This window comes from Impatiens glandulifera, chromosome 4, assembly GCF_907164915.1.
Source record: "Impatiens glandulifera chromosome 4, dImpGla2.1, whole genome shotgun sequence".
Taxonomy (NCBI): Eukaryota; Viridiplantae; Streptophyta; class Magnoliopsida; order Ericales; family Balsaminaceae; genus Impatiens; species Impatiens glandulifera.
Window position 1 is genome coordinate 1,932,618 of NC_061865.1, and position 12,204 is coordinate 1,944,821.

The 12,204-nt window shown below is 36.2% G+C and overlaps 2 protein-coding genes across 2 annotated transcripts; both read left to right on the forward strand.

Annotated features, from left to right (window-relative positions):
- Positions 1–4,519: 4,519 nt before the first annotated feature.
- Positions 4,520–7,884, forward strand: LOC124934452 (tetratricopeptide repeat protein 4 homolog). The gene is made up of 6 exons (XM_047474990.1): positions 4,520–4,754; positions 5,024–5,785; positions 5,884–5,964; positions 6,642–6,768; positions 7,338–7,436; positions 7,576–7,884. Exons 1-6 carry the CDS (start codon positions 4,650–4,652, stop codon positions 7,647–7,649), a joined length of 1,248 nt encoding a protein of 415 aa, XP_047330946.1. The 5' UTR covers positions 4,520–4,649; the 3' UTR covers positions 7,650–7,884.
- Positions 7,885–11,649: 3,765 nt separating this feature from the next.
- Positions 11,650–12,204, forward strand: LOC124933480 (glycine-rich protein 5). The gene has a single exon (XM_047473887.1). It carries the CDS (start codon positions 11,650–11,652, stop codon positions 11,983–11,985), a length of 336 nt encoding a protein of 111 aa, XP_047329843.1. The 3' UTR covers positions 11,986–12,204.

The following is a 12,204-nucleotide window of genomic DNA, read 5'->3' on the forward strand; positions in this document are numbered from 1 at the left end:
GTTAAATCTGTATTTTTTTTCTCTTTGTTCAATAAAAGTTTTTTAAAATTTATCTTTAATTTGGACTGAGGCCCTTTTATAACTATTTTTTTATTTTTTTTATTTGTTTCTTATCATTCTGAATATATATATATATATAGATGAATAATTATCAAGTAACATAATATTTTCGGTGTTATTTACTAACCTATTTTAGAGTCGCTCATAAAAATATTTTTAGAGATTTTCCGACATCTCATTATTGATTTGTTTGAATTGCCATATTACTCACTTATCATGAACTCAATTTGATAAACTCAAATGCGTTTGTATTTTAGTCGTCTTAAAAAATACAATATTGTTAGATATTTTTTTATTGAAATTTTAATTTTTCTAAATTTATTTTATATTATTTGTAAATTAAAAAAATAATAATAATAAGTTATGAGTTTTTTCAGTAAACTCAGACCCTTTTGACATAATAATAGGGAAATTTGATAATATGACCCTAAAAATCTAAGTATTTTGATTTTTAACCTTACTAATTAAGTTTTTGTTTTTTAACCTTTTTTTATAAATTTTTCAATTTTACCCTCAATAACCTTTTTATGTTTTTTATTTTTTTTCTTTTTTCTTTTCTTTTTCTTTTTTTTCTTTTTTTTCTTTTCTTTTCCTTTCTTCTTTTCCCCCGCTTTCCCCTTTCCCTCGACCGTTGCACTCCCTTCTTCCCTTCCGTTCTTCTTCCCCGTCACCTCCCTCCCCAGGTCTTCTTCCCTTCCGTTCTTATTCCCCGTCAGCTTCCGTTTCTCCGACGCCAAGATCCGCCGACGTTCGCCAAGAAGCCCAACCCTTCCAGCCAGCCTCTTCGTCGATCGCCAAGCCGAACTTCCAGCCAACGACGATCGCCAAACCTTGGACGATTCTAGCCCAACGATTTGAGGTTAGTTTAGGTTTATTATTTAGGTTTATTGTTTAGATAATCTTAGTTTAGTTTAGGTTTATTGTTTGAAATGTTGAGAATGCTGAGAATGCTGAGATTTATATAGTTTGAAAGGCTGAGAATGTTTGTGAATGGTTTGTGCATATTTGCTTTGCATGTTTTGCTTATTATGAATGCTAAGAATGGTATAGGGTTTTAGGGTGGTGAACATTAGGGTTTTAATTTAGGTTTAGGGCTTGGCGTGGGGGTTGGTCGTGGGGCGTAGGGATTAGGCGTGGGGGTTGGGCGTTGGGCGTGGAAGGTGGGCGTGGGGCGTAGGGCTTGGGCGTGGGGCGTGGGGGCTTTGGCGTTGGGCGTGGGGGCTTGGGCGTGGGGCGTTGGGCGTGGGGCTTGGGCGTGGGCGTGGTGGTTGGGCGTGGGCCTTGGGCGTGGGGCGTGGGCCTTGGGCGTGGGGCGTGGGCCTTTGGACGTGGGGCGTGGGCCTTTGGACGTGGGGCATGGGCCTTTGGACGTGGGGTTTGGGGTTTGGGGCTTGGGCGTGGGCCTTGGGCGTGGGGGTTGGGCGTTGGGCGTGGGCCTTGGGCGTGGGCGTGGTGGTTGGGCGTGGGGCGTGGGCCTTTGGGCGTGGGGCGTGGGCCTTGGGCGTGGGGCGTGGGCCTTGGGCGTGGGGCGTGGGCCTTTGGGCGTGGGGTTTGGGGCTTGGGGCAACTCATGTGACGGTCGAGGCCATAACATGGCAACATGCAAAGCAGTGATGCCTGCACCATCTACTTCAAGACAACAAGTGTCACAACCGTCACAGTTGGCCCAACCTTCACAATTTTCATCTTTGCCACATTCTCTAGACAATATTTCTTTTGGTTAAATTGTATCTTTTTGTTAAATTGTATGTTTTTGCACCAACTGAATTAGTGACTATTCCATATGATGTTTTATATATATATGTAAGTGGTAGTTTTGTCCAGGTGGTATATGTGCAGGTGCCTTTTTTCTGTTGTAACAGATCTGATGTGCAGGTGCCCAAAGGCAATAAGTAGGGCGTGGGCCTTGGGCGTGGGGCGTGGGCCTTTGGGCGTGGGGTGTGGTGGTTGGGCCTGGGGCGTGGGCCTTTGGGCGTGGGCCTTTGGGCGTGGGGAGTGGTGTTTGGGCGTGGGGCGTGGTGGTTGGGCGTGGGCGTGGTGGTTGGGCCTGGGGCGTGGGCCTTTGGGCGTGGGGCGTGGGCGTTGTGGTTGGGCTTGGGGCGTGGGGCGTGGGCCTTGGGCGTGGGGCGTGGTGGTTGGGCGTGGGGCGTGGGCCTTGGGGCGTGGTGGTTGGGCGTGGGGAGTGGGTGTGGTGCGTGGGGGTCGGGCGTTGGAGTTTTACATATTATTTACTTGAATTAATTTAAGGTTTTGTTATACATATTATTTACTGGAAAATCTCATTCATTTGAATCTAACAAAGACACCAATAATTAACTAATTTTAGAATGAAATCTGAAGCAAACAAATTAACTATTTAGATCAAGGGCCTACAATTTGATGGAATAACCTTACTGCCCATTTGTTTCTCCAAAAATTTATATTTTCAGTGACCACATTTGATATATCCAATGAGGCAGTAAGGTATTCCAAATGCATAATAGTAAAAACCCCACAGTCCCCACTTTTGGTTGTCTTTGGGACTATTAGGTGTGGTATTATGGAATATGGCATCGCATCCAATTTGATCTGTGGAAACCTTTGTTTATCGCCCGTGGTGAACCCCTGTTCAAGCAAGTACGGCACCATTACACACATTGGTTTCAAGAATTTGTCATATTCATCCTTTGGGAACATATTGTTCGCAGTCATATACATATATGCACCAATTTTGTAGATGAATCTTGCACAGGACCCAGTGCTTCTGCGTTAGGTTCAAGGGTACATATATCATATCAACAATATTCCAAGGATTACTTCCTTCACCAACTACGTATTCCATGATATAATCCTTCACCAACTACGTATTCCACGCCCACGCCCCACGCCCAAAGGCCCACGCCCCACGCCCAACCACCACGCCCACGCCCCACGCCCAACCACCACACCCCACGCCCAAAGGCCCTCGCCCAAGCCCAAAGGCCCACGGCCCACGCCCAAAGGCCCACGCCCACGCCCAAGGCCCACGCCCCACGCCTCACGCCCAAAGGCCCACGCCCAAGGCCCACGCCCCACTTATTGCCTTTGGGCACCTGCACATCAGAACTGTTACAACAGAAAAAAAGGCACCTGCACATATACAATTGGAATAGTCACTAATTCAGTTGGTGCAAAAACATACAATTTAACAAAAAGATACAATTTAACCAAAAGAAATATTGTCTAGAGAATGTGGCAAAGATAAAGATTGTGAAGGTTGGGCCAACTGTGACGGTTGTGACACTTGTTGTCTTGAAGTAGATGGTGCAGACATCACTACTTTGCATGTTGCCCTGTTATGGCATCGACCGCCACATGAGTTGCCCCAAGCCCTAAACCCCACGCCCAAAGGCCCACGCCCCACGCCCAAGGCCCACGCCCCAAACCCCAAACCCCACGCCCAAAGGCCCACGCCCCACGCCCAAAGGCACACGCCCAAGGACCACGCCCAAGGCCCACGCCCCACGCCCAAAGGCCCACGCCCCACGCCCAACCACCACGCCCCACGCCCAACCACCATGCCCACGCCCAAGCCCCACGCCCAACGCCCAAGCCCCACGCCTACTCCCCACGCCCCACGCCCAACCCCCACGCCCCACGCCCAAGCACTACGCCCCACGCCCAAACCCACGCCCCACGCCCACCTTCCACGCCCAACCCCCACGCCTAATCTCTACGCCCCACGACCAAGCCCTAAACCTAAATTAAAACCCTAATGTTCACCACCCTAAAACCCTATACCATTCTTAGCATTCATAATAAGCAAAACATGCAAAGCAAATATGCACAAATCATTCACAAACATTCTCAGCCTTTCAAACTATATCAATCTCAGCATTCTCAGCATTTCAAACAATAAACCTAAACTAAACTAAGATTATCTAAACAATAAACCTAAATAATAAACCTAAACTAACCTCAAATCGTTGGGCTAGAATCGTCCAAGGTTTGGCGATCGTCGTTGGCTGGAAGTTCGGCTTGGCGATCGACGAAGAGGCTGGCTGGAAGGGTTGGGCTTCTTGGCGAACGTCCGGATCTTGGCGTCGGAGAAACGGAAGCTGACGGGGAATAAGAACGGAAGGGAAGAAGACCTGGGGAGGGAGGTGACGGGGAAGAAGAACGGAAGGGAAGAAGGGAGTGCAATGGTCGGGGGAAAGGAAAAGGGGAAAGCGGGGAAAAGAAAAAAAGAAAAGAAAGAAAAAAAAAAGAAAAAAGAAAAAAGAAATAAAAACATAAAAAGGTTATTGAGGATAAAATTGGAAAAATTTATAAAAAAAAATTAAAAAACAAAAACTTAATTAATAAGATTAAAAATCAAAATACTCATATTTTTAGGGTCATATTATCAAATTTCCCTAATAATATAAGCACATCATATAATAATAACAAATAAATAAATATATTATATTATTATTAGGATTATATATCTATCTATCTTTCTATAGCATCTATAAACTTCGCCGTCGCCGTCGTCTGAGGTTTCTTCATTGTTCTTCTTCCCAGCTCCGACAAACAAATCTAAGCTTACTATCTTTCTCTCTTTACTTCTCTCGCAGCAAGCAAAGCAAAGAATGGCGCTTTGGATGGAAAACGGTTCAGAACCTCTTACAGAAAGAGAGAAAGCAGACCTTGAGGCTATTTCTGCTATTAAAGAGTCTGCTTCAATTGAATTAAAGGTCCAATCCTCTCTCTTTTGTTCATCTGTATACACTTATATATGTATTTATCCATATCTGATCATTATATTTGGTACTAATTGTTCTTGAATCACTTAGTCCATTGAACTCGTTTCATGACTGAATTGACATTCTAGGTTTTGAAAGTTAACATTCTGACTTATGTGGTAGTTTTATGCCTTCTGGGTAGATGTCTGTGTGAGTTTTTGCAATCATGAACAAGAAATTGATTAGTTAGTTATGTTTTTGTATTGAAATTGACATTGCAGGAACAAGGAAACGATTTTGTGAAAAAGGGTAAAAAACATTACTCAGATGCTATTGACTGTTACACTAGGGCTATAAATATGAAAGCTTTGAGTGATTCCGAGACTTGTATTTTATTTTCAAACCGAGCCCATGTTAACCTGTTGATGGGGAACTATAGACGAGCTCTTATGGATGCTGAAGAGGCCATTAAGCTCAGCCCGACCTATGTCAAGGTTTCTATCATTTCCTTTCCTTATATCTTACTTGACATTAATTTCTTATCTCAAGTTTTATCTTTTGCTTATCAGGCATACTATAGAGCTGTTAAAGCAGCTTTGTCTCTAAATCTTCTCTTAGAAGCAAAAACATATTGCAAGAATGGTCTTACCCACTCACCAGACAATGAGGAACTAAAAAAACTTGAAAAGCAAATTGATGTCAAATTGTCAGAGCATCAACAACGTGAAACTCAAATATCCACGGCTTTAACAGCCGCCAAGGTCTGTTATTTGTGCTGTAATGAGGAACTATTATGTATTATTTGGGGTTTACTTGGCACTAAGATAAATAAAAACACGCAGGACCTCCTTTCTGCCATTGGAGATCGAAAACTGAAGATAGGAAAGTCTGCCTTTCAAGAACTCACTGCCTTGAAAAAGCCCAGATTGGACAAGGACAAAGTTCTGCACTGGCCTCTTCTTCTTCTATATCCGGAATTTATGACCAGTGATATTATCGAGGACTTCTGCGAAACGGACATGTTCTCCATGCATCTGAACATGATATCCTTTTCAATAGAGTTGTGATTACCTTTTATTTTTCTAAATCGCCTTTGGGGGTTGTCTTAATTTTAATCCCTTGGATTTCTTAGCTTCCAAACATGTTTTCAGATATCAACTTGCCATTGGTTTGGGACAAAGAAAATGCCTACACTCGTGAAACCATTGAACTTTACTATGAGGTGGGATTATCACACACCACATATTTTCATGAAGAAGCCATTATGATTTAATGTTTGATTAACTGCACTTTTTAGAGTTCTAACTGAAAAAGGAGGGAGATTGGAATTTTACATTTAATGTTGTTAAGGAATTTCTTTTCCTCTTTAAACATATATTTACGATTAAATAATATCTTAAATTGGTTTCCTGATATATAATTTGGGCAGCTTCATGTTCATTCATTTTTTGGTCACATCAGAGCTGAACTCTAGCAAGGTTGTTGATACTCAGGCCTGTAATTTCAACCAGGCTTTGCAATTCATTTGCAATGCGCTGAGAATCTAAGGCTTTGCTTGATCTAGGGTTATCTGACTTACTAAGTGATTATTTTCAAATAACCTTGTTTGATGCGGGCTATTTAAAATCAGGTTATTTTGGTAAAAAGACATTATGGATTTAAATATAGAGGGTATTTTGGTTTATGATTTGAAGGTTGTGATTGTTGATTGGATAATGAGTTATATGAAACTAATCAATATAACCCACATCAAATAAGGCCTAAGATGGATGTGGGAAATAACTTCCTTCTTTTTTTGTCTTAAAGTTTTGCATTAAGATTCTTGTAAACTGAAATGGTTCTGAAAATACACAAGATTTTAACTGACAAGTTTTGTTTCTATTTCCCCAAATTGATCAGGTTGGACCTGCAACTTGCTTATCACAAAAAGCTTTACTTAAGTATTTCTTAGACGGGACTCCTGCTGCCCAGCTTGAAAGCTTTGGCGATGAGTATGATGCAGATACTAATGGAGGCAACACTATCGGTATTTATAATGTTTTTTGTTGTCGCATCGTCATTTATTTGGGCTGTTTTGGTACCCATCATCCAAAAAGTAATATGATCATATTCGAGAAAAAAAATTGATGCTAAATGAAGCAAAATATTACATTATAAAATGGAGTAACAAAAATCACATTACATTGTGGATCATGATACAAAAAAATCTTATGCCAAACAAAGAAATAAATCACTTTATTTTGGTTATTTTCAATGAGATCGTAATTGTGACAAAATATTAGTTTTCAAGTAGGCTCATTTTATAAACTAAACTCATCTAAATCTAATTTTATCCCCTTCTTCTTGTGAGTAATTTTATGTGCAAGTAACCTATTTAATCCTAATTCTACTAATGAAGAGATTATCATGTTATGTTTTAAACCCTTGCAAGGAGAAATTCTTGATTGTGTTGTTTCTTAAGGGTATTTTGAATGATGACCTCCTTCTTAAACTACCATTTTGTTTCTCATGCTTCATATAATTTATTTCCTACAGTTTCTTCTATTTTTCAATTTAAGATTCTGCAGAACCTTAGTTTTAGTTCATTCAAAACAGATCCCGGTAGTGGAGGACCCAAATGGATTCGAGTTAATGAAAGGAGAATACTCAATGATATTCTGAAGGAACCAAAACTTGTTATACCCGGAATCCCAGGTATATGATTTGCCTAATATGAAAATACTTATGTTTCTGGATCTTGATCTGGATGAACAATCTGACAGAAATGGTGTTTACAATACTTACAATTTAAAAGTATTAATCCTTCCATCCATCCATCGATTATTTCCTGCAGTTTTCTACATTGTCTCTAAGAAGTCGAGTTTCTACAAAGATTTTAAAGCCGGAAAATGGAGTCTGCCTGGCTGATTGAAACTATATCCATTTACCACCATATGTAACACAACTAGGTTTTTGTTAATTAATTCTTAAGTTTGCTATTTATAAAATTTTGGGATGATTGTTTAATGGCCAGGATGCTTGTACCATGTTTAGAAATTTTGGATTAGTATATTTATATAGTTTTCTAAATTTTATGTGGTAATTGAAATTGAGACTTTTGTTGTTGTATTTTTTCTATTTCATATTGAATTATTAGTCTTCACAACCCCTTTAGTAATATGACAAATTTGAAAAAGTGTAAAATATAAGTTTAGGTCATTTACTTTAATCTCCTGTAAATTATTAAGGATGGGGGTGTCTGTTTGTTGGGATGTTTTTTTCAACGACAAAACAAACAGGCTTTAAAGAGGGCACCCTTAAAATGGAAAATACTCTTCTTCTTTTCTCTGTTGAATACATTATATTCATGAAAATGTACACACATTTAATATTCTATTTATTTAATTTTTAAAAGAGACCAACAACCATATATATGAGTAATGCCCTCACATTTAATAGCCATTTTGAATCACTCAACCAACTTTCTTTGGTCCTGTCAATCAATTTGGTCAAGGCTATAAACTCAATAAATAAATAAATTCTTAATATCATTTATCTGAAATTGAAATGGGGTAAACAAACCTATTAAATAAATAAATTCTTAATATCATTTATCTGAAATTGAAATGGGTGTAAACAAACCAATAGGATCATCTGCTGCACCTGATTTCTCCTTCCTCTCCTATTCTCTCAAAGGGAAGGGGCAAAATGATAAAAATAAAATAAAATTTTAAGGATTATTTTGTCCTCTCTTTTATAAGAGAGAGGGGAGAAAAATCGAGAGCAGAGTTCAAAATATATAAAAGTATTTTGATATTTTAAATATATATCTATTTAGTCTAGTAGTAAATGATAAATATATTTTTTTGGATTAAGGATTCAAATTTATATTTTGTATATTTGATGTTTTATTTTGTTTCTTAAACTCAATTTAATTAATATTTTAATATATTTTTTAAAGTTAAATAGTTGTATTTTTGTAATGATTTAAAAATAAATTTACATAATCTATTGAGTTTTATTTGAAAAGATTTCTTTAATTATTATTTTCTAATTCTTTAGTTTATAATATATATATATATATATATATATATTAATGCTTAATTTTTAAAGTGTCCGGATTGCCGGGTCGAGAGCTATGGTTAATTTGGATACTTGGGTCGGATTGTGGGTTGACCCGCCTTTAAATTTAAAACGGTTAAAAATAAAATTAAAAATGCTAGAGGTATGTTTCGAACTTGCAACCTAACAAAACAAGTACAACTCTTTAACCAACTAGGTTACAAAGACTTTATATTTTAAATTCAACGCCAAATTTGATAAACGCAGAACGTTTTAATATTAATATAAGTTCAACTTTTTAACTAACTAATCTATATATATATATGCAAAAATAAAATTAAAAATGCTAGAGGTATGTTTTGAACTTGCAACCTAACAAAACAAGTACGACTCTTTAACCAACTAGGCTACAAAGACTTTATATTTTAAATTCAACACCAAATTTGATAAACGCGGGACGTTTTAATATTAATATAAGATCAACTTTTTAACTAACTAATCTATATATATATAATGATGCAAAAATAAAATTAAAAATACTAAAGGTATGTTTCGAACTTGCAACCTAACAAAACAAGTACAACTCTTTAACCAACTAAACTACAAAGACTTTATATTTTAAATTCAACACCAAATTTGATAAACGCGGGACGTTTTAATATTAATATAAGTTCAACTTTTTAACTAACTAATATATATATATATATATATATATATAATGATGCTTAATTTTTAAAGTGTCCGGATTTCCGGGTCGAGAGCTGTGGTTAATTTGGATACTTGGGTCGGATTGTGGGTTGACCCGCCTTTAAATTTAAAACGGTTAAAAATAAAATAAAAAATGCTAGAGGTATGTTTCGAACTTGCACCCTAACAAAACAAGTACAACTCTTTAACCAACTAAGCTACAAAGACTTTATATTTTAAATTCAACACCAAATTTGATAAACGCGAGACGTTTTAATATTAATATAAGTTCAACTTTTTAACTAACTAATCTATATATATATATATATATATATAATGATGTAAAAATAAAATTAAAAATACTAGAGGTATATTTCGAACTTGCAACCTAACAAAACAAGTACAACTCTTTAACCAACTAGACTACAAAGACTTTATATTTTAAATTCAACACCAAATTAGATAAACGCGGAACGTTTTAATATTAATATAAGTTCAACTTTTTAACTAACTAATCTATATATATATATAATGATGCTTAATTTTTAAAGTGTCCGGATTGCCGGGTCGAGAGCTGTGGTTAATTTGGATATTTTGGTCGGATTGTGGGTTGATCCACTTTTAAATTTAAAACGGTTAAAAATAAAATTAAAAAGGCTAAAGGTATGTTTCGAACTTGCAACCTAACAAATTAAAAATATTATCCGTAATTTTTTTTCACGATTTTTTATATTATTAATCGTGCAAATGCACGGGCTAAATGCTAGTTATATATATGTTTGTTAATTCTTCAAAGAATGATCTAATAAACCGATTTGATTATCTTTTGACTAACTAAACCAAACCAAACCAAACCAAACCGATTTTTAGAAACCGATAATTTTTTTTTGAAAAAGCCGACCTAATCACTTAGGCCTTGTTTTTTTGGGTTTTTTAAAAAATCATTCAAAATTAATTTTTCAATCAATTATTTTATAATAATCACATTACTCATTTCATTAACCAAAATACCTTTTATTTTAAATTATTATTTTTTATTTTATTCATATATATCAATACGTTTTACCAAAAATAATTATCACCTACTCAAAATCATCACCAATCATTACTTTTTTTATAGGTTTTTTATAAAAACCCAATCCAAACAAAGCCTTAGTCTTTCTTAATATCGATCTTATCACCTAACCTAAGTGATGTTGGCATGCTTTATTCAGTATTTCTTTTATTTATTTATTTTTCTTCTAAAATTTATTTATATAAGGACTCAATTCGTGTTTAAATATATATATATATATATATATATATATATATATATATAATAAAATAAATAGGGCAAAACCTACTCATTACTCCCTCCAACCAATGAATAAATGAATGCAGCTTTTGAATAGTCATATTTAATTAAATGTCCGGACAACAGATTCATCATAGAAACAAAGCAAAAAATATAATATGTCCACTTTTTAAGGAAAGTTGTTTTGAGAAGATATTTCAAATAAATTTCACGAATAAGATAGATTAATTGATTAAAATGATTCTTAAAGAACAAATATTACGAGTTTCCCTTCATACATCTTAAGTGAAAGTCATGCATGGTTGTGATGTGAAAAAAGTGAACAAAAAAAAATGAATGCCCAAATTTCAGTTTAAATTTTGTTGGTGTGAGATTTAAATTCATATCTAAATAAAAATTCTTATTTTTCATCACAAATAACTATATATGTTAAATACTTTATGCTAAAAAAATGAGTAATTTTAACTAAAAATCTTATTTTTTTTATAAAATGGATTGTCCTAGGGTCGGCTTAATTTCCTAGCCGTAATGCACATTAAAAATGATAAAAAAAAAAATTTGTAGCAATAAAACATTACATAAAAAAGCAAAAAAATCATGTTATTCAATAGGTTATCAAACTTGTAGTTTCTCAAGATAAACCATTAACTCCCTAATTGACTTCATATTCGTATTTTCCGAAACACAAATTTCAGATTATTATAAAAATAACATATTATGCCTGACTCGAAGATTAATAATGTGATTGATTGAGTTCAAAATAATAAAATTTATCACAAATTTAAGTCCATTTAATATTCTTCACCTTCCCCACCACAAGTACTACTACTAATGCTTTTAAATAGAGCCTTATAACATGTATAGTAAACCTCATTGGAAAGAGAGATGGCCGGAAAATGGAGTGTTCTTCTGATCGTACTTGTAGTAGTCCTGATCACGATGGCGCAGTCCAATGCAGCTAGGAGTGTCCCTAACTTGAAGGGTCTAAATGACCAAAAGAACCTTATATCCTTTGGAGGAATAGGGGGTTACTCCGGCATTGGTGCCAATGGTCTTCCCGTTGTCGGATTTGGAGGAGGTGCCGGAATTGTAGCCGACGGCGGCGGGATTAATGGTGGTGGTGGTGGTGGTGGGTCAGCTCCTTTGGGAGGTCTTGGCGGCGGAGGGATCCCCGGCGCCGGAACTGGATCACTTGGTAATGGTGGCTTTCCTTTTCCATGAAGAATCGATTTATGTATGCATGCATGTAGAAGAAATATGCTTCAATGCTAATTTGATGTTTTATTGTTGTTTTTATTAGAGTACTTATTTCAATATTTAAGGACTTGTTTGGTATGTATTATAAGATGTTCTGAACAAATTAGAGATTTTTTTGTTCAGAATATAACTTGTAAACAAACAAGGTCAGACTTACTGATGTGTGAACTTGCTTTCCTACCA

What these genes read in the sequence shown, in the direction of transcription:
- LOC124934452 (XM_047474990.1), top strand. Translation starts at nt 4,650, where the DNA reads ATGGCGCTTTGGATGGAAAACGGTTCAGAACCTCTTACAGAAAGAGAG. An exon ending in CTGCTTCAATTGAATTAAAG is followed by an intron (nt 4,755 to 5,023) that starts GTCCAATCCTCT and finishes TTGACATTGCAG; the next exon opens with GAACAAGGAAACGATTTTGT. An exon ending in TAATGGAGGCAACACTATCG is followed by an intron (nt 6,769 to 7,337) that starts GTATTTATAATG and finishes CATTCAAAACAG; the next exon opens with ATCCCGGTAGTGGAGGACCC.
- LOC124933480 (XM_047473887.1), top strand. Translation starts at nt 11,650, where the DNA reads ATGGCCGGAAAATGGAGTGTTCTTCTGATCGTACTTGTAGTAGTCCTG.